Source organism: Pseudochaenichthys georgianus, chromosome 22 (genome assembly GCF_902827115.2).
Source record: "Pseudochaenichthys georgianus chromosome 22, fPseGeo1.2, whole genome shotgun sequence".
In the NCBI taxonomy this organism is placed as follows: domain Eukaryota; kingdom Metazoa; phylum Chordata; class Actinopteri; order Perciformes; family Channichthyidae; genus Pseudochaenichthys; species Pseudochaenichthys georgianus.
The window spans coordinates 1722386-1744186 of record NC_047524.1 but is presented as its reverse complement, the minus strand read 5'-3'; the positions used below and the strand labels follow the sequence as shown (position 1 = coordinate 1744186).

The 21801-nt window shown below is 40.8% G+C and overlaps 2 protein-coding genes across 2 annotated transcripts; one reads left to right on the top strand and one right to left on the bottom strand.

The window, feature by feature from the left end:
• Positions 1 to 388: 388 nt before the first annotated feature.
• On the bottom strand, positions 389 to 6408 carry dmac2l (distal membrane arm assembly component 2 like). The gene is made up of 5 exons (XM_034110856.2): positions 6326 to 6408; positions 6105 to 6201; positions 5144 to 5352; positions 4296 to 4467; positions 389 to 727 (listed from the first exon to the last, which is right to left on the bottom strand). The coding sequence occupies exons 2-5, from the start codon at positions 6197 to 6199 to the stop codon at positions 610 to 612; spliced, it is 594 nt and encodes a 197-aa protein (XP_033966747.1). The 5' UTR covers positions 6200 to 6201; positions 6326 to 6408; the 3' UTR covers positions 389 to 609.
• A 90-nt stretch (positions 6409 to 6498) lies between these two features.
• On the top strand, positions 6499 to 20122 carry l2hgdh (L-2-hydroxyglutarate dehydrogenase). The gene is made up of 10 exons (XM_034110841.2): positions 6499 to 6712; positions 13985 to 14100; positions 14384 to 14535; positions 15090 to 15221; positions 15849 to 16011; positions 16245 to 16279; positions 16548 to 16715; positions 17604 to 17761; positions 17843 to 17974; positions 18445 to 20122. Exons 1-10 carry the CDS (start codon positions 6633 to 6635, stop codon positions 18638 to 18640), a joined length of 1332 nt encoding a protein of 443 aa, XP_033966732.1. The 5' UTR covers positions 6499 to 6632; the 3' UTR covers positions 18641 to 20122.
• Positions 20123 to 21801: the final 1679 nt, after the last annotated feature.

The following is a 21801-nucleotide window of genomic DNA, read 5'->3' as shown; positions in this document are numbered from 1 at the left end:
AAATATTTGTCTTAATATATTTTAGCTAGGGATACAGTGAAACTTGGTGTAGTTTTGGCCAATATAATATAATAAAATATATAATCAATAAAAGAATCTACTGAACTAATTGACTATTTTAAAATATTTTTGAAATGCATGCTTTAATGCATAAAATTAACATATTGTGATTCGATTGGTTCTTACGTAATGCATGAATATAGAAACTGAAAACGTGTAATAATTGACTACATAGTGTTCAGGCTGTTTATTGCATAATGAAATGAGACTTCATAACATGTTGTGTTTTCGCAACAACAACATTGACAGCCATCTGTCCTCACATATCCTACAAATGCCAAATTAATGTAAATATCTAAGGAAAAAATATTCTTGAATCCTTTGCAACTTGTTTTTCTCTTTGTATACCTTTAATACCTTGAATGTTGAAAATATAATATTAAACTACAGATTTGTTCGAGAAAACTATAAATAAAGTGCCTCATTTTAATTTGAGTGCTTATTACTTTCCCATGCTGCACATCATGGACATTCACTTTAAGCTGAAGCACCTCCATGTTGCCTCTAGTCCTGGGGGTTTTATTTTGAAGGGCCTCTAGGAGAGGGCGTCTAATCGCTCAGGTCCAGAGAGATGTCGAGCTTTGGGAGCGCCGTCTGCAGCCGGCCCACCGTCGTCTTTCCGTCTCTGATCCCCGGCAGGTCGCTCAGGAACAGGAGCTCCAGGTTCCTGAGGGAATATCATACTTTCATTTTAAAGGTCCCCTATTTTACTGTTTTTCATCAATATAAAACATGTCTCTGATTGGCTGAAACACCAAACAGATCATTGCAGCATTACCCATAAGAAGAGGGGACACATGTTGATGTAGAAGAGACATGAAGAAGAGGGGACAGATGTTGATGTAGAAGAGACATGAAGAAGAGGGGACACATGTTGATGTAGAAGAGACATGGAGAAGAGGGGACACATGTTGATGTAAAAGAGACATGAAGAAGAGGGGACACATGTTGATGTAGAAGAGACATGAAGAAGAGGGGACAGATGTTGATGTAGAAGAGACATGAAGAAGAGGGGACACATATTGATGTAGAAGAGACATGGAGAAGAGGGGACACATGTTGATGTAGAAGAGACATGAAGAAGAGGGGACACATGTTGATGTAGAAGAGACATGAAGAAGAGGGGACACATGTTGATGTAGAAGAGACATGAAGAAGAGGGGACACATGTTGATGTAGAAGAGACATGAAGAAGAGGGGACATATGTTGATGTAGAAGAGACATGAAGAAGAGGGGGACACATGTTGATGTAGAAGAGACATGGAGAAGAGGGGACACATGTTGATGTAGAAGAGACGTGAAGAAGAGGGGACACATGTTGATGTAGAAGAGACATGAAGAAGAGGGGACACATGTTGATGTAGAAGAGACGTGAAGAATAGAATTTTGCATAATAGGTGACAAAATTGATCACTGAGTCATTTAAAAGTCATACATCTTTGACCTCAACTGATGGAGTGTTGGGGCGTTGGAAGGAACACTTTGAGGAACTCCTGAACCCGACAACTCCGCCCTCTATGTTAGAGGCAGAGCTGGAGTATGACGGGGGATCAACGCCAATCTCCCGGGGGGAGGTCACTGAGGTCGTCAAACAACTCCACAGTGGCAAAGCCCCGGGGGTGGATGAGATCCGCCCGGAAATGCTGAAGGCTCTGGGTGTTGAGGGACTGTCATGGTTGACACGTCTCATCAACGTTGCGTGGAAGTCGGAAACAGTACCGAAGGAGTGGCAGACCGGGGTGGTGGTCCCCCTTTTCAAAAAGGGGGATCAGAGGGTGTGTGCCAATTACAGAGGCATCACACTACTCAGCCTCCCCGGGAAAGTTTACTCCAAGGTACTCGAAAGGAGGGTCAGGCCGATTGTCGAACCTCAGATTGAGGAGGAACAATGCGGATTCCGTCCTGGTCGTGGAACGACGGATCAGCTTTTTACTCTCGCAAGGATCCTGGAGGGGGCCTGGGAGTACGCTTATCCGGTCTACATGTGTTTTGTAGACTTGGAGAAGGCGTATGACCGGGTTCCCAGGGAGTTACTGTGGGAGATGCTGCGGGAGTATGGGGTGAGGGGGTCTCTACTCAGGGCCATCCAATCTCTGTACTCCCAAAGCGAGAGCTGTGTCCGGCTCCTCGGCAGTAAGTCGGACCCATTTCCGGTGAGGGTTGGCCTCCGCCAGGGCTGCGCTTTGTCACCAATCCTGTTTGTAATATACATGGATCGGATTTCGAGGCGTAGTCGTGGGGGGGGGGGTCTGCAGTTCGGTGGACTAAGGATTGCACCACTGCTTTTTGCAGATGATGTGGTTCTGATGGCTTCATCGGTCTGCGACCTTCAGCACTCACTGGATCGGTTCGCAACCGAGTGTGAAGCGGCTGGGATGAGGATCAGCACCTCCAAATCTGAGGCCATGGTTCTCAGCAGGAAACCGATGGACTGTCCACTCCAAGTAGGGAATGAGTCCTTACCCCAAGTGAAGGAGTTCAAGTATCTCGGGGTCTTGTTCTCGAGTGAGGGATCAATGGAGCGTGAGATGGGCCGGAGAATCGGAGCAGCGGGAGCGGTACTGCAGTCGCTTTACCGCACCGTTGTGACGAAAAGGGAGCTGAGCCGGAAGGCAAAGCTCTCTGTCTACCGGGCCATTTTCGTTCCTACCCTCACCTATGGTCATGAAGGATGGGTCATGACCGAAAGAACGAGATCGCGGATACAAGCGGCCGAGATGGGTTTCCTCCGCCGGGTGGCTGGCGTCTCCCTTAGGGATAAGGTGAGAAGTTCGGTCATCAGGGAGGGACTCGGAGTTGAGCCGCTCCTCCTTCGCGTCGAAAGAAGCCAGTTGAGGTGGTTCGGGCACCTAGTTAGGATGCCACCTGTTCCAGGCACGTCCAGCTGGGAAGAGACCAAGGGGTAGACCTAGGACCAGGTGGAGGGATTATATCTCTTCGCTGGCCTGGGAGCGCCTTGGGACCCCCCAGTCAGAGCTGGTTGATGTCGCCAGGGAAAAGAAAGTTTGGGGCTCTCTGCTGGAACTGCTACCCCCGCGACCCGACCACGGATAAGCGGGAGAAGATGGATGGATGGATGGACATCTTTGCGAAGAAGCAGATGTGATATTTTTAAGGAATGCTCGTGTATAGACGAGAGTATCCCCGTGTTAACTTGAATTCTTGAATCTCTCAAACCTCCAGAAAATCAAAACACCATAATTGGCTATTCCTCAAAATTACAGAAAAACAACATGAAAACCTCAGTTTGCTAACTCTCACAAAACTGCAGACGGAAAGTGTCATCGTCCTGTTTTAAGATCCCTACTTCACGCACACAGGACTTTTACCTAAAACTGCACTAAACCCTTCAACTGCTTCTCTCGTGCTACTCGTCTGTGGGAGTATTGTTGATGCGTGCTTTAAGTGTTTCTGACATCGTGCACATGAGACTTTTATGACAAAATGGAAGAGGAGAACGTGAACACAGACTGACCCATTCTTTCCCAAACTCCTGGAGAATAATAAAAAAGTCTAATTCATCCAGACCAGTGCTTCTCAAAGTGTGGTCCGCGGACCACTGGTGGTCCGTGAGCGCCCCCTAGCGGTCCGTGAGTATATTGGTAACATTTCACATTTTAAATAAATACATTTCAGTTTTCCGCACTCTCGCGGGAATATCTCCGCAATGGAGCGAGGTTAAGTTTCACTTTCGATTGCATGATATTGCCCAGAGCAACACCTTCATCACACATGTTGCCACTTGTTTGTACCATTTTCAGGCGATTTGTAATCTGTTCTAGAAAAACGATGTGTTTTTTTATATTTGTTGAGTTAGGTGGTCCGCGAGTGTTTCTTTATTGGTTAGGTGTCCTTGGTATGAAAAAGTTTGAGAAACACAGATCCAGACCATACTCTTCACTAACACAGGACCTTGGTGCATCATGATATAATGTAATGTATAAGTTACAGTAAGTGCAGTACTGCAACACAAGTGATCTTATAAGTGACAATTTAAAGATATTTGTAAATATCTTGGATATTTATTATTCAGCAGGAGTTGTGTGAGAGTTTCTAAATGGATGCATTCATTTGCTGTTGTTAAAACAAAAATTCATCAAGACTTTTCTACGATTTTTTTATTCTTCGTTCACCGTGAAAGCATGACATTTTATTCGGGTATTCAAGATAACAAATGGTCATTTTATGGGTGAAGTATCCCTTTAATCTCCCTGTTGGTTCGGTTAATAATCACCTGAGTTTGTGCAGGGCGATGAGGCCCTTGTCGGTCACGTTTCCACACGACACCACCTCCATGCGGAGCAGACTCTGCTGCAGGTTCTCGATGGTGCTCAGCCTCTCCAGACACGTGTCCTCGATGTAGATACACCGGTTCAGCTTGATCTCCTCCAAGTGCTGCAAACCATCTGGAAACACACACACACACACACACACTTTACTGATTAGGTTTACAGAGAGGGATTTAACAGCTGAATAAATCTCTTAACGCTCGGTGTAAAACATCCCGGCAGCGTGCGTCATTTTGGGACGATCAGAGAGAGATTCACTTTCCTGTTAACACAGAGAATCTCTTTCAGGTTAATGTGAAGCTCAGGTTAATGCAACATTTAGATCTTCTGAGTGGAGCTTTAATGTTTGATTGATCCGGCGCTTCAGGCTGCTAACAGGCCGGGGGCCGAAACGTAATACTCTGTTAAAACGAGCGGAAAGATTCTGTTACACGGCAAGTAACATGAATATTTACTATATTAAAACTACAATAGAAATAAGAAAAAAATATTCAAGATAAATGTGTAGAAACTTAGGTATGGAATATAATAAAAAAAAATACAAGACATTTATGATGGAATAAAAATAAATAATAATATTTAGAATAGACATAAATATATAATATAATGATAATAACGCAAAAAAACATGTTAATATACTTAATTGCATCTCTTGTAAGAACATGAATAATTTATTTTGACTTGCATATTTTTCATTTCTAAATTGTATGTATTCCTGGTTTTAGTCCATGCCGATGTGGAGTGAAATGTAAATGTTGTTTATTTCTTTCTCACTGTGCTCAGCCTCACGTACCCAGGTGGTCGAAGCCCCGGTACATGATGCAGGACTCGGTGGCGTCGATGCCCTGGATCTTGAAGCGGCCCAGGGGTCCGGTCGGAAGAGCGTTGTAGTCGTGCTGCCAGCGGTCCAAACCCTGGAACCGGACTTTGGCCCCGCAGCGGAGCAGCCACTCTGCGGCGGCCCGGTCCGGACCCACCGTCTGGATCCGCTCATAGTCCACTCTGAGGGGGGGGGGGGATATTCATTTTATTTGTATTTGTTTATTCCACACATGGCAGTTACATGTACACTTATTTTATAGCGCATGGTGGAAAGGAGCAGAGAGAAGAACATCTTATTTGACCTGCCCCTTCTTACAAAGAAATAACAAACAAAAAAAAGTTTAAAAAGTAAAATAAAAGCAATATTCTTTCAGTCATACAGTTGCTTACACATCTTGAAACATAAAACCAGAACACAATAAAAAGTCAACTTCATACTGTCCAAATACACTTTCTTTATACATTTAAATCATTCGGCAAAGAATTCCACGCCAAGAGACACACATCTGCTTTAAAGTAGTACGTGCAAACTGATGCTTAAAATTGTATTTATTCCTACATATTAAAGTACCAGAGAAGAGGAGGAGGTGAAGTCAAGGAGGGTCATAGGGAATAAAAGTCTGATTTAAGAGTTTATTATATTCCACATCATTAATCTGAATCTGTAGAGTAACTAAAGGTAGTAGTAAAGTACAACATTAACCTCTGAATTGTAGTGGAGTAGAAATGCAAAGTAGCATGAAATGAAATACTCAATTAAAGTACAAGTCCCTCTAGATTGTACTTAAGTGCAGTACTTGAGTAAATGTACTTAGTTATTTTACGATATGATCAGTTATCTCCATGCATTGCAGTGTATCCATAAGTTAGCAAATGCAGCTCTATCATTTATCGATGTTGCAATAATATATATATATATATATTGATTTTACTTGTTAAACACTGCATTGAGCCATCCCCAGAAGTGTCTGCGGCTGCTTTCCCTCTGAGACACTGCGCACTGCACTGCCCGAGTTAACAGCCTCATATCTGAAAAACACAAATAAAATAAACTATATTATAAAACTACACTAATATATCTTTCTGTATGCTATTGCTCTAACAAGGTACACAAATAAATACTGAAAATGCGTCACAGACAGAATAATCTCACCTTCCTCCAACTCTGTTTACATTTGAGACGCGTCCATTGCTCTGACCTCTTGTGTACTTACGTACAGAAAAGCGTGCTCGCTGATTGGCTGAACCGAGAGCGCGCTCTTGTGTATTTACGTACAGAAAAGCGTGCTCGCTTGGCTGAATCGAGAGCCGTAAGGGGGCGTGTTAACGTGTCAGATTTCAGGATGTAGCATCATGCTAACATCAGGAAACAGGAGGGAGGAGGAGACTCAAAACTGATACTCTGGAGGTGTTTCTGACAGTTATACAATGGAGTGTGAGGGTTACTGAACATCGTGATCATGATCCGGACTTTTTGTGGAGCGACTGTGAAGGCTGTCGGGACCGCGAGGCCCATAAAGGAGGTCAGACGGCTACACAGGTAAAACATGCTAATGCTAATCAGGTGTTACTTGGTAGGATAGACAATTAGCAGACTAGCATCTACCTACATGGATACTTAATGCATGTTTGTTTTAACACATATAACATCAAGAGATTCATGCTATTTTAGAAGGAGGAGGTGAACAATGTTTGTATCGGATTATTTTTAAATGATATCTTGAAGCAAAATAAGAAAAAATAGCTTCAAATCAAGCACATGTATGGCTCTGAATCTTATGTAATACCAATCTTTTAAAGGTGTCAAATTTCAGCTTTAATTGCACAGTTGAGTACAAAAAGTTGGCAACTTTAAAAACAGGTTATGTGAATTATATCACATGTATTTATTTATTGTCCTTATACATTTTTATTTAATTAAAATCCGGAAATGTTTTGGTGCATAGCCAATGATTGTCTTTTTGTTGGGAGTCTTTTGTGATTTCTAATGGGTCTGTGTTTTTTAGGGGATTTGACTTTAAGACACGCAATATAACACTGCACTGCTTTATGCATATGTCTGGAGACTTATTCCCATTGTGGTCCCCTAGTATAATAACTCTTATCATGCCATAAGATAATAAGAAAAGTTAAGTTCAAAAGTTAAATAAAAGCAGCATAACACAAAAGAAAGGAAGTAAAGTTTATTAAATAGGTTTCCTTTCATTCAACAGGATCACACAGTGCTTTACAAGAGTATACATTAAATTAAATAAGGCCATTAAAAACAGCCAAAAAAGAGAAACCATTGATGTATTGAGTGCAGTTCATGGACGAAGAACATTCAGTTCCATTGTTCCCGGTGCAAAATAAAACAGATGGTGCAAACAACACGACACGCAGTCTGCTACAGGACAAGATGCAAGCTGTGGAGAAATAACCTGCACTTTGAAACCAGTTATTTCTTCACACCACAAGTGAGAAACTAACTTTTAATAATTGCCAGTCAAAGCCAAGGGCATTCAGCGGTAGATTACGTAACACCTCTCTCTGCAGAACCCGATCTGTTGCAAGGTGACAATGCACTTACTGGTGGTTGTCGATACAATAAACACTTCGGGAGCGATACTGGTTAAGAAGAATTGATGTCCAAACTGTCTTTACCCTTGTATTCGTCCTGCATTGTATTCATTTTACCATCTGTTACTTATTAGTACTTCAAGAGAAATGCAAAAAATAATCTGTGTATGTGTCAGGGCTGCACGATCATCGGCAAAATGATAATGCAAGTTATACTTAGATTTTAAGGACAGATTCTTTCATTCGAGTTTCACATTTAAATACACAGAGCTCTGCTTCTACTTTCATGTTTTGCTGCTTTTCGGAAAATGTACGAATCTTTGCATCAAAATGAACCGGCTCTTCACTCGGAGGGCGTCTCCTCCTAGAAGCAAAAAAAAACCGCTCCACATCTTTTCACCCCCGAAAGAAATCAACAGCTTTCACTTCCGCCGTGCTGCGTGCCTGCAACAAGGAGTAAACGTGTGTGCACATATTTGACCTATAACGGTTTATTTATTTTATTTTAATTGAATCGTTTATTTGGCAGGGACTATGCTAGGGATGCCAGCGATTATTCGAATATTCGCTACAGTCTCCATAATCGAATATTATTTTTAAAAATCGATTTTATTTATATATATATATATATTTATTTTTTTATTTTTATTTTTTTTCTGGCTTAGTTTCAACCAAAATGGCCAGGGCTGCCGAATAATCGATTTTGATCATGGTCAGTTTCTGGCAACCCTAGACTATGCCCACCCAGTAATGAACACTTAAAAGGTGTCAAGCGTAACAGTGCCAGATTCAGCTCTGAGCTCATTTCCATCCGCAGTCCCTCACATAAAACATTTAAGAAGATTACATTTTACAAACATAGCAAAAACAAAATACATGATATGCAAAAGAGCAAGAGCAGCAAGTATTGATGACATGGTAATACAATATAGCAGCTATAGAGATGATACAAGAGCTACCTACAGTGCGAGAGGAGATACCCCCGTGTTAAAGTAAATTTAGCGGTGATGGCACGACTGTTTGTTTCTCAACCATTCTCTGAGTTGACCTTTGAAGCTATTGAGAGTGGGACATTCCCGCATCTCAGCTGGGAGGCTGTTCCACAACGAGCTGCCTTTTAACGGAGAGGACATTTTGTCCAAAAGTGGTCTGTCTATGATGGACTTCAGTCTCCTCTGGTTTCTGACCTAGTGCAGCGTCCAGTGTGTTTTCTGTGGATGAATTCCCCTAAGGGAGGGGGGGGGGGGGCTAGTCCATGTAAACATGTATAAATAAAGCACATTGGTTATTGTGATACTGTGTGCGGCACCAGTCAGACCCTATTGTTGAGCCCACTCCCTTTTATGAAGGAATGCCTGCAGCATGTGTTTCTTGTTAGACCTAACAGGCTCTTTTGTGAAAAGAGGTCTCTCTTTTTCCTTTTCCCTCGTAATCAAGTCCAGCAAGAAGTTTCATAACTGATCAAATGACCCTTTGTACCCAGAAAACCCCCTAAAGCCGTGTTTCCTCCCAGTTCTTTGGGTTGTCCTGATTCAACCTGAAGGTTCAGATAAGTGGACTGTGCTGCTTTCTTTCTGCACTGCTTGTTTGTTCCAATTGTCAGAGATGGAAACAAGCTGTTCCCGGCCTCCTGTGGGAATGAAGCTCTGTGATTTACAGAGCTTCATTCCCAGCCTTCAACAATGTGTTTATCAGCTCTTTGCAAAAGCTGCATTGTGGGAAATCTTCAGTTCCGTTTTTCCTAGAACTGCCGTTTATACTCGGAACTAAAAAGCCTCTCCAAACACTGAACTCTCACATGTTTCTCTGATCATTACTGGGGGGTCGCCAAAGTGTTGTAGGGCTGATTTTAAGACCGTAAAATACAAATATATTTATATAAATAAATTACAATTATATATTTGGCCTTCATTTAAACTCTTAAGCCCCACGGACCCGCCGAAGGGGCCGAAACCACAACATCTGTAAGCAACAGTGTCTGAGGGCTTCTTAAGATTTCATAAACTATGAATGTTTCATATCCATGTAACGGGAAGAAACTCAGCTAACTGATATTCTTTTTTTTTTTCAGCAAAAAAAAAACACAAGGCTAACACTGAGCCTCTGAATTATCCCCCGAGCGAAAAAATGCTAACGCCATTTGCACAGAAAACAAGGTCCATCCAACATATCGATTAGCATCGTGAGAATACACAGAATCGATAGGTATATATATAATCACTCCATGATAAGAACTCGCGACATTATAAACAAAAACAGACAACACACGCAGGGGCGCCGCCAGGGATTTTGGGCCCCATGAAAATATATCACATCGGGCCCCACCACCAGGCACAGGCCACTTTGTTTATAAATTACCTAGAGGGCCGTACCAAATGGTCTAGCGGTCCGTATACGGCCCGGGGGCCGGAGGTTCCCCACCCCTGCTTTAATATAATAACATTAGTATTAATATCATTAACATTTTGTTTACCTAATACAGACTGATCACTCAATGCTTCAAACTGTCCATCATCCTAAATAGACTAAAAGCAGTTTTTTGTTTTATATAGATCATTGGCTATGTGGGAAAATACTGTTTGAAATGTATAATTTAAATTAGATGTTAGCTTTTTGTTATATATATATTTTGTATTCCAGTCTCCCTTCAGATATGTTAAGCGGCATGTGATTCAACACAATGCTGCTCACCTCCTTCAGTTTGGAGAAAAGCTGGTTCAGGTTCAGCCTTATGGGGGGACAGGACTGCTGAGCCTAGAGATGGATCTGTTTGGCACCAGGGGGAGGGACAACTGATTTAGTTTGAATAGGCGCTAAAAATGTGCCTGCATTTATTAAAGGTAGGTAGGTAAGAATGGAGAAACCAGCTCGAGTGTGCTAGAATGTGAAAGTACACAACTGAAAAAAATCTGCCCCTTCCTTCAGAGTTCCTTACAACTCCTCCAACACACACGAACGCGCACAAGATAAATTTGTGCACAGATGGAAGGCTGACAGGCAGGTAGGCCATCCAGTAATTTTAGCCGGGTCGGCTCAGTTGATTGGTTGTGCTTTTTACAGCGCCATAGCTTACACAGATGACGTTTTTGTACGTATTTATTGTCAAAGCATTTCAAATATTCATTGCTATCCGGATGTTAAGAGCATTCCATGGAATATATAACAAAAAGTGTTTCTGAAGTGAATTACCTACCATACCTTTAAATGTCAGCTAAAAGAGCAATGAAATTAAAGACCTCTGAATTTTCTGTAAAGATATTAACAGTACTTAATGTCGGCTTAGTAAACAAAAAAACATTAGCTAACACATTTCCACCACTCATGGACCACACCCACCTTTTCTTGTGAAAAACTGGGTGACATACTGTCGCCCTTTAGTCCCTCGCTCTTGTCTTTCTCTCCTTTCTCTTCTTTTCTTAGAGCCTGACTTTGTTGGTCGTTGAAACATGGTACAACACACGTATGTAGGCTAAGTACTAGCATCCCTCCTCACATGCTTTCACTCTCTGCAAGTGCCGGTGCGTTTGGAGGCAGGACCAAACCATTACATGTAAATAGAAGGGGGTGTACAGAGGCTTTGGGTAATTAACTTTTGGAAGAAAATAAGTTAAATGAATCGTATGTTTAGTGAGTAATTTATCAATATAATCTATTAATGTTAATTATTGAGGATTGATGAAAGGTTACTTACATTTTTTTTCTTAATGTTCTGAACATTTTGGGGCCCCTGTCAGTCACGGGCCCTTAGAATCGTCCTAACTTTTCACCCCCTTACGGCGCCCCTGAACACACGACGTAGCATTAGGTAGCAAAAACGGCAATATGTCTTACCTTAGCTGTTATTCTGATCAAGTCGTGTTCAATGGCATTAAATCGAGAAAAAACGTGGCTGAAGGTTAATCCATAGGTTAATCCAATGTGTCTGTCACTTAATAATTCCATTTTTATGCAAAAATCGGAGAAAACAAATGTGCTGCTAATGGTAGCCCCCAGAGTGTGTCGCAGCTCCGCTTTTGGCTACGCGTCACTCTCACTCCTTATTTGGGAACCTGTGTGTGTATGTGGAACCTCTCCTCGATTCCATTGGCTCTAGCGGTTAAAAAGAGATGTCAATCATCAAAATGGACCGAGGGGGGCCAGAGATGGGTCAAATGACCCCAGAACTGTTTTCTTTTGCTAAATCTCTCTAAAAGGGTCAAATATCACTTATGTTGCATCAATCTTGATACACAATACTTATTATATGTTGTACTTTGGATTCCTAAAGCTTTTAGTCTACTAACCCATCATCCAAGGGTGGTTTTCACTAAGTAAAACATAATTTTTGGACGGACACTATAATTTACATTTTTTTACTATGTTCAATCTGAATTTTCTTTAAAATAAAAAACATCTATATTGATTCTGACTTTTCTACATCCAACTCACAGGTTTGTCATTGCTTTGAGAAAAAAGATTATTAATTTCACCCTTTTAGAAGCGAAGATATGGTCATTTGTTCTGGGAATGTCATTTTCGAGCCTGAGACCTGAAAAACAGGCTTGGGGCTAAACTGGTTAAGGAAGTTTTTTTATTTTTTATTTATACTGTTTGAAACGAGTTGCCTTTTTTTAAATGAATACTGTTTGTGAGAATGCCCGAGCGGCCATGGAGGCAAAATAGGAGAAGCAGGCGGGTTGGTGTTTTATTTTTCCATCCACTGTGACAACATGGCGGCCCTCCACCACCCACACAGTTCTCAACCACCCTGACGAACAGCACCTAAATACACCCGGGACTAATCAAACACACAAGACACAGGTGAGGGGGAGGAGCAAACACAGGGCACCAGGTGAACACAATCGGGTAATCAGCAGGAGGGAACACAGAGACCGGAAGCAACAGACAAGACGGGGGTGAACACTTATACAATTAATGCAATTTAATCATTTAATAAATACTACATCAATAAATAGTATAAACTATGTGCAAATATGCAATGCCAAACTGCACTGTGCAATCACGCCAACAACGCTCAAACGGTTTACCACTAAAGTGCTGAGTGACAATATTTCCGTGCACAGGGAAGTGGTCATCAATATACCCTATACAGTACAATGATTATACAAACATGTTAACGAGAGCTCTAGTAACGGCATCTCGTCGTTACACCGTTTGAAAAAAATAAAACTAGTTTGTATTTTCAAAAAAGGACATGAAGGTGCAAAATAAGGCAATAAATAAAAAGTAAAGAAATAATTTTGGGAACCACTGCAAGGGATATCTTTTTTAAAGGGGACCTATCATGCAAAATGCACTTGTTGATGTCTTTTATACATCAACATGTGTCCCCGGTGCGTCGGGGAACTCACGCAGCGTCAGAAAATAAAACCCTCTCTCTTTTCCTCCGTACCCAAATCTCTAAAAACGGGGAACAACGGAGCTGATCCAGATTTGCGTCCGATACGACGTAATATCTGAAATGTGGACCCACGGCCCAATCAGAAACGTTGCTATCAGAAACAATGCCCTCACCTTGTGGTGTAACCGGCAAGAGAGAAAGCCTTTGAGCTCCAGACTGTTTCAGAGAGGATCCTTGATGATCCATGATATGGCGTTTCATCACGGCAGCATTTAGTTTAGACGGTAGCTGCCGGGTCCCGCATGAGCTCAGACCCTCCTTTTTATTTTAAAGCTTTATCCCCAAATCAGCACTTTTTTGAAACCGGAAGTGAAATAGAGGGATATGAGGCGTGGCTAGAATGATCTGTTTGGTATTTTGAGCAAAACACTTCATAGACATGTTTTTAATATATTTTTATATATCTAAGACCTATGCTATTGCCTAAAATAGCATGATAGGTGACCTTTAAGATTACCAATGGAAAAATGCTTTTATTTATTTTTATTAAGTTTACTATTATTAATTTTATTTTTATAATTATCTTATTTATTTCCTTATTAACTTGTAACGGTCTTACTTATTTTTTATTTTATTTTTTACTTTATTTTATTTTATATTCTGTTTTACCATTTTATTATTATTTGTCGTTTGAACGGAAAAGTCATATGTCAGGATATGTCTTGATTTGTAAAAATGCATTTTTTAAACAATGGATTCAGTGCAGTACTATTTTTCTGATCAGAGTCAAAGGTCTCTGCTGCTCATTGGACATTCATCCAGTGACCTCATCATTTGACCTGCTGTAACCTGGTTCTCTCGTCAGTATTTACCCTGATTTTAAAAAGTGTGTGTGTGCCGTCTGTGTTTCAGCTCGTATGACGTGGCGGTGGTGGGGGGGGGCATCGTGGGTCTGGCCACCGTCAGAGAGCTGATCCTGAGGCACCCGACGCTCAGCTTCATCCTGCTGGAGAAGGAGAAGGAGCTCGGTACGTCCCTCCAGAGGACGATATAAGAAGTGAAGTGTTTAAACTTGGTGCAGACAAGAGAAAGAACAGTTTCAGTTTATTTACACCAACAGAGTGCATTTTTTATTTATTTAATTAAAGCAATTACACATTTTAAAATGTATTGTGGTTAGCTTAATGGTATTTTACTGTACACTTTTCCTGTTAAAGTTTTTGCAGCTGCTCTTCAAAATGTCCGTGCACGCTCCTGATGATAAACCTATCTATTAATGTCTTTTTAAAAATGTAATTCCTGTGTCTGCAGCGGTGCATCAGAGCGGTCACAACAGCGGAGTGATCCACAGCGGGATCTACTACACCCCCGGCTCTCTGAAGGCCCGGTTGTGTGTGCGCGGCGCCACGTTAGCTTACGAGTACTGTGATAAGAAGGGACTGCCCTACAAGAAATGTGGAAAGGTCCGTATATCGATAGCAAATAAAATACTAGCCACTGAGGCCATTTATGGTCTTTTTGTTTTAATTCAAAGCTTTTATTGAGGGTTTGGAATGAAGCAACGTCTTCATCACGCTTAAAAATTAACAACAAGCTCGTACAAAATCCTCACTTTGAACAATTTAATGTATATTTTCTGAATATCGGAGCGCAGTAAAAATTAGTTTTAGAGTCTAAATACCAGGACATATTTTAGATATTAAAATAAATGTCTTAATAAATGTTGAATTTCCTTGAATTGAAGTATGTCTGAAACAATCCCACGTCACTGGAATCCCATTCTACTAATTCTATATATTTCTAATAATATTATTGTAGCTTTCCTTTTTCTATCTCTGTGCACAAACACAACAAATGGAATGCAAAAATAAATCAACTTTATGAATGAAGTTTAAAACCTTTTTGTACAGCCCTATATTTATATACAAAATGCATTCAACACAAACTCTGTTTAAGGATTTGCAGGATGGATCATTGTGTTGTAATTGTGTTGTTACCGATGTGTGTGTTTGTGCAGCTGATCGTGGCCACGGAGCAGGAGGAGATCCCCCGGCTGCAGGCTCTGTACGAGCGCGGCCTGAAGAACAACGTGAGAGACCTGAGCATCGTCGACGCTGAGGGCATCCGCGAGAGAGAGCCGTACTGCAGGGTGAGAGAAGACTCACACACTGATGTACAGGGTCTGCTGTCCTTAAAGGTGGGGGAGGTAATTTTGGAGAAACCAGCTCGAGAAGCTAGAATTTGAAAATACACAGCTGGAACAAATCTGCCACTTCCTTCAGACTTCCTTCAGAGCCCCTCCTCCAACACACACGAACGCGCACATGACCAATGAGGGCACGAGATAAGTCTGTGCCCCGATGGAAGGCTGACAGGCAGGTAGGCCATCCAGTTACTTAGAAGAGGGGACACATGTTGATGTAGAAGAGACATGGAGAAGAGGGGACACATGTTGATGTAGAAGAGACATGGAGAAGAGGGGACACATGTTGATGTAGAAGAGACATGAAGAAGAGGGGACACATGTTGATGTAGAAGAGACATGAAGAAGAGGGGACACATGTTGATGTAGAAGAGACATGAAGAAGAGGGGACACATGTTGATGTAGAAGAGACATGAAGAAGAGGGGACACATGTTGATGTAGAAGAGACATGAAGAAGAGGGAACACATGTTGATGTTGATGTAGAAGAGACATGAAGAAGAGGATTTTGCATAATAGGTGACCTTTAAATCAAAGTAAAGGATCTGAAGCTTCCTCCCCCCCCCCCTGCAGGGCATCATGGCTCTGGACTCTCCGTACACCGGCATCGTGGACTGGAGGATGGTGGCTCTCCGGTACGGGCAGGACTTTGAGGAGGCGGGGGGGACAGTGGTGACGGAGTCCGAGGTCAACGACATCTGCTCGGCGGCGGAGAGCCAGGCCGGGAGCACAGAGGGTAAAAAAGCAGGGGTGCAGACTCAGAGTAACAAAGTGCTTTTGCTATCAAGTACTGCACTACATTTCTGAGGTTCATTTCCTGCTCTTTTTTTACTTCTACTTAGAACTTTTATTATGCACAGTAATATAACTGATCTTTCATCCAAATTGCAGCTAGTATGTTCACATTATTCAGGTCCATCATAACACAGTCATAAACAAGACTAGTCATTTACATTTGTTTTATTGCAGGTATGAAATACCCTATTGCAATCAGAGATAAAAAGGTAAGAAACACGCATCATCAAGTACACATATTTAGATTGTGTTTTTATAGTTGCATTATAATAATGACAATAAAGCTTTATTTTTACACAGGATGCAGCACATATTCAGCATGTTGTAGTAAAACAGAAATAAGAAAAAATTGGTCAATACAATAAAATATAAAGACATGGATGTCATTGTGTTGTGTAGCCCCGGGGTTAAAGCTTCACCATTTCTATATCTTGTTTGATTATTTCCATCATTTTCTTGTTGTTGTTTACTCTCCAGGGCAGGGAGGTGCGGTGCCGCTTCGTTCTGACCTGCGGGGGTCTCCACTCGGACCGCCTCTCTCAGATCTCAGGCTGCAGCAGTGAGCCGAGGATCGTTCCCTTCAGAGGAGACTACCTGGTGCTGAAGCCCGAGAAACACTACCTGGTGAATGGCAACATCTACCCCGTGAGTCTCAGGAACAATCCTTTCATTTATACTTGTTTAAATCATTAGAGATTCACATCACACCAGTACTGTATGAAATCTGAAAACGGTGGCGACCCCAAGTGGCAGAAAGAGACGTGTGTTTGAGTTGTTGAAGTTTGAAAGATATGGAAATACTTGAATACGTGGTCAGTAAGCTTAAGCCTTTTTTTAATACTTTCTAAATTGTTATTGTTGCATGTATTTATTACCGTACTTTTCGGACTACAAGCCGCGACTTTTTCCCCCATTTTTGTTGTACAGCTAACGGCCACTAGGGAACCTCCTAAATCTATGGACTTTACAGGTAAAATTAACCACCTTTAACTCTATGGGCTCTAGGACCGGTCCGCGCCCGCCACCTTTAAGCGGCGGCTCCAGCAGGAAAAGCTGGAGGCCGGAAAAGAGTGAGACAGGTAGCGCGCCAAAGTAAAAGTGGAACCGAGAGACAGAACGAGAGCAAGACAGACGGACAATTTAGCTGCTGCGGCTCATATGCAGGTGTGCTTTATAGTCCGAAAAGTACGGTAGTTGTTATTTCCCATCATCTTAATCTGTTCCCAATGGGGATTTCTAAGTAAACCAAAAGCTTGGAAATTGCAATTATACCGCTGTCTTAATTTGGAGTAACTCTTCTCATCCACTTGGCAGCTGATCTCTGTTACATATACAAAATAAAAGATCAGATTAGATTCCACTTTTTTGTCATTGCACATGCAGTTTGATAAAGTGTTTGAGGTTCCAGTCGTTTCACATATTGATAACAGTATCACAGTTGTTGGCAAGGTACAGAAAGTTTTGTATGAATATGAGATTAATATTAACAAATAAGGTTGTTTTCTCCTTCATTTTTTCTCCATTTCCGTATAGGTCCCTGACCCCCGGTTTCCCTTCCTGGGAGTCCACTTCACTCCGAGGATGGACGGGAGTGTTTGGCTCGGTCCGAACGCCGTGCTGGCCTTCAAGAGGGAGGGCTACAAAGTGTACGACTTCAACGTCCGGGACTTTGCAGACGCTCTCTCGTTCAGGTCCAACATCAACAACATTTGATCTGTTTTTAAATGATATGATTACAGAGATTCTGAGTGTGTATTCTCTCTGTTGTGCAGGGGTCTTCAGAGGCTGGTGATGAAGAACATTGTGTACGGGATGGGAGAAATGTATCGAGGGATTTTCATTGGTGCACAGGTCAAAATCCTGCAGAAGTACATCCCCGAACTCTCGCGGAGTGACGTGCTCAGGTACAAGATAATGCAAGACCTACGAAATACATGCACACTTCCTTATATTACAGTATCAGGGGTTGGTTAACAGGTGCACTTACCTCTGGAGGTAAATCTACCAGCACAATTGAGATATAGGGCGGCTCGACAATGCCTGTAATCTGTTTTCAAGATTCAAGGCTTTTACATGTGTACATAGCTACAGTGTAGTTATGACAATGAAAATCTTAGGTCACAGGCTCCTCCAACAGTGCAGCACAATAAAACTGATAATAGTTCAAGTAAATAAAATAGAATATAAATAAAGCGGAAAAAAAGGCAACGTTGGAGAGGAACAAAATACACAGCAGCCATCTTCACCGGCGCCATCTATCAGTCAATATTGAGATAAGAATTAGCTACTTTTTATTAATTGACTCTGCATTTATGTAACTTGTTTGTCCGAAGATAACTGTAGGATTTAATTCTGTTTCCTGTTTCCTCTGCAGGGGTCCTGCAGGGGTCCGGGCTCAGGCTCTGGACCGAGACGGGAACCTGGTGGACGACTTCGTGTTTGACGGCGGCGTCGGGGAGGTGGGCAGCCGTGTTCTCCACGTGAGAAACGCTCCGTCACCCGCCGCCACCTCGTCACTCGCCATCGCTGAGATGGTGGCCGACGAGGTGGAGAAACGCTTCGATCTGTAGAGCAAGATCACAGAATGAAGAAGAGGGAAAACCAAAAATCATCCTTATCTTGACAGTGAGAATATTTGTTATCCAACTATCCCTACCTCAACATCACTGCCTTCATGGAGCCTTTTTTATCATCACAAGCCTTAATGTAAAACAGTTTTTACTTAAGTGTTGTTTTAAGTTGCTTCACATGTTAACTTTACCACATTTCAATACAAGTGCAGCCTTTAGAACTTGTTAGCCTGCCTATGCTAGCCTGCCAATGCTAACCTGCTAACGCAACAGGTGTTCAGGCAGAAAATAACCAACAACTTGTAGCTGTTAGTAAGCTGACAACAAGCTGAGCTCCCATGACTTAACAGTGTACTTAATTAGCCATTATTCTCTCTTTTTTTAAGCAAATTACAATTAGCTTTAGCAACATTGTTATTAGCCATTAGCTCTTTTTAGTTAGCCGCTGTTTTACAGTAGCAACGGGCTAGCCTCACAAGCATCCAAGCTAGTGATAAGAATAATCTTATCAGTTTAAAGGGTAGGTAAATTTCAGAAACCGGCTCGAGATACACTTTTTGTTATATTCCATGGAATGCTCTTAACATCCCGATAGCAATGAATATCTGAAGTGCTTTGAAAAAAAATCCATAAAAAAATGTTCATCTGTAGAAGCCGTAATACTGTAAAAAGTACAACCAATCCGTTTAGCCGGGCCGGCTAAACGGATTGGTTGTACTTTTTACCTACCTGCCTGTCAGCCTTCCATCGGGGCACAAACCTATCTCGTGCCCTCATTGGTCATGTGCGCGTTCGTGTGTGTTGGAGGAGGGGCTCTGTGAGGAAGTGGCAGATTTTCTCCGGTTGTGTATTTTCAAATTCCAGCGATCTCGAGCCGGTTTCTCAAAAAGTAAAAGCATTTAAAACCTTTAATGTTTTAAACATACTTTTTTAAAGAGATTGAGGGTTTTTAAAACTATAAATCTTGTATGGTTCTTTTGAGGACATGCGGTTTTTATTTCTGTGTTTTGACTGAGAGATTAATTTGTCCTTGTCATTTTCATATTTTAATACTGTAAAGCCTGCCGGTTTTTGTCAGACATGCTCCAGAAATGTATAAGAATGAGAAAAAAGGAGAGGAAAAAATAAGGATTTTGTCCTTAAATATAATTTTGTCATAAAATGTAAACATGATGATCTCTAGTTTTTTGTCAACAATCTGTATGAAAAAAGTGGAATTTTATTTGTAAATGTCATAACACACAGTTAATCAGTTTTATCTTCATTAATTGTGTTAACAATAGTCTTATTCTCATATTTACATTCACTTAAGGAGTTGTGTTAGGGTGCAAATTTCATTTAATTCTGCCTAAATTGCACTTTCTACATGTTCAAGAGCTTCACATTTTCCAGACAATGTATATATATCAAAATTCTATTTCATGCGTTTTATTGACATTGAATGTTGAGTATTTTGTACCATAAATACATATTTTTGAAGAGCATGATTGTGGGTTTTTGCTTCATTAGTTACATGGCTGCAACCTCAGTTGATTCCAATGGATGTGCATGAACGAGGTGAACAAGTGAATAGAAAACACGTTTATTTGGTTAAATTTCAATAGATTTTTTAACCTTTCATATTGAAAAGCGTGTGTATACTTACACATGCCCATCCTTATCAAAACCAAACATATATACTGTATGATGTATACAAAGTGTATATATAGGGTGGTCCTTAAAATTGAAAGTGGGAAAGTCTAAACTCCAACCCCCAGAATTCATTCTATTAGTCAAGATTCGTTCAAGAAAACTCTCCTGGTGATTTTCTTCCTCAATCTGACAACATGTACCCCTCCCTCATCGACCTGGGCTGCCACACCAGCAGCCACGGTGCTGTAACTGAGGCTAAACTTTAAGGTTGATGAGGGAGGGGTAAATGTTGTTGGAATTTGAAGAAAATTCACCAGGAGAGTATTCTTGACTATCATAACGAATTCCGGTGGTTGGAGCTTAAAATAAATGAATTCGAAAATGTACATGGCACTAAGGACCACCCTACTGTGTATATATATATATATATATTGTTTTTTTTAAGTCTAATTAAATAAATGGGAAAATAATCATAAGATAAGATGGAACTTTATTTATCCCCATGGGGAAAAACAGGCTTGGAGTTAAAAAAAATAGAGGTAGAGGTAAAGACAAATAAAGACAAAGTAGAATAAAACAATTAAAATAATTATACAAAAGTGATCAAAATAAAGTTATAAATAAACACATATTCAATAAAATAAACTTCATTGTGTTGTTCTGTATTATATATATGTTGTTATTGTTTGCATCAGAATTCCAGAATGAAGCACTTCTTCAATTTGTCCACAAGGAGGCAGAGTCACAGTAACAAACATACATATTTCTACATTTAAGGATTTTACTGTGGATGTTGGTAATTGTTCGTTTTTATCACAGGTGACATGATTCAATCTTTGATTAGATATTTAGTGTTTCAAAATATATTACTATATAGTTTTGAAAAATACACAACACAACACAAATAAAGTCAATAGAAACTTAAAGAAATAATACAAAAAATAACAAAAATAAAAAAACATTTATCATTTTAATAAATAATATATATATATAAAAAATAAATTAACTTATTTTATATGTATGTACTATAACAATAATAATAATTTTTAAGAATACTTCCTTGTTATGAAACCAAACTTTGCAATTCACAAATAAATACTACTTCTTCTCAAAACCAAGACTTTAAGAGGTCGAGACCAAGGGTGTTTCTCAATCGCGAGTACGCTTGCTTGGTAGCACATATCTTCCGAGCGTCTTGCTTCAGAAGCGAGGCAAGAATACTTCCTGGCATTCGGAAAGGTGTTTCTCAATCGCGAGGATGCTGGCTTGGTAGTCGCGTACTTCCAAGTCACTTCCTTCAGAAACGAAGCAAGTATGCTTCCAAGCCACGGCTTCGGAAAACGAAGAAGAATGGAACAGGCTAACAAGTGTGCCACTCTCTCTAACGGTTTCAACATAAACTGTACCGAAAATAAATACCTCACGATGTCTATCTAATTATGAACTTGCTTTACTTTCACGGAACACATTTTTGGTGATAACAAATGTAACAAAGTAACATATTTACCAACACATGTTCTACGCCACTA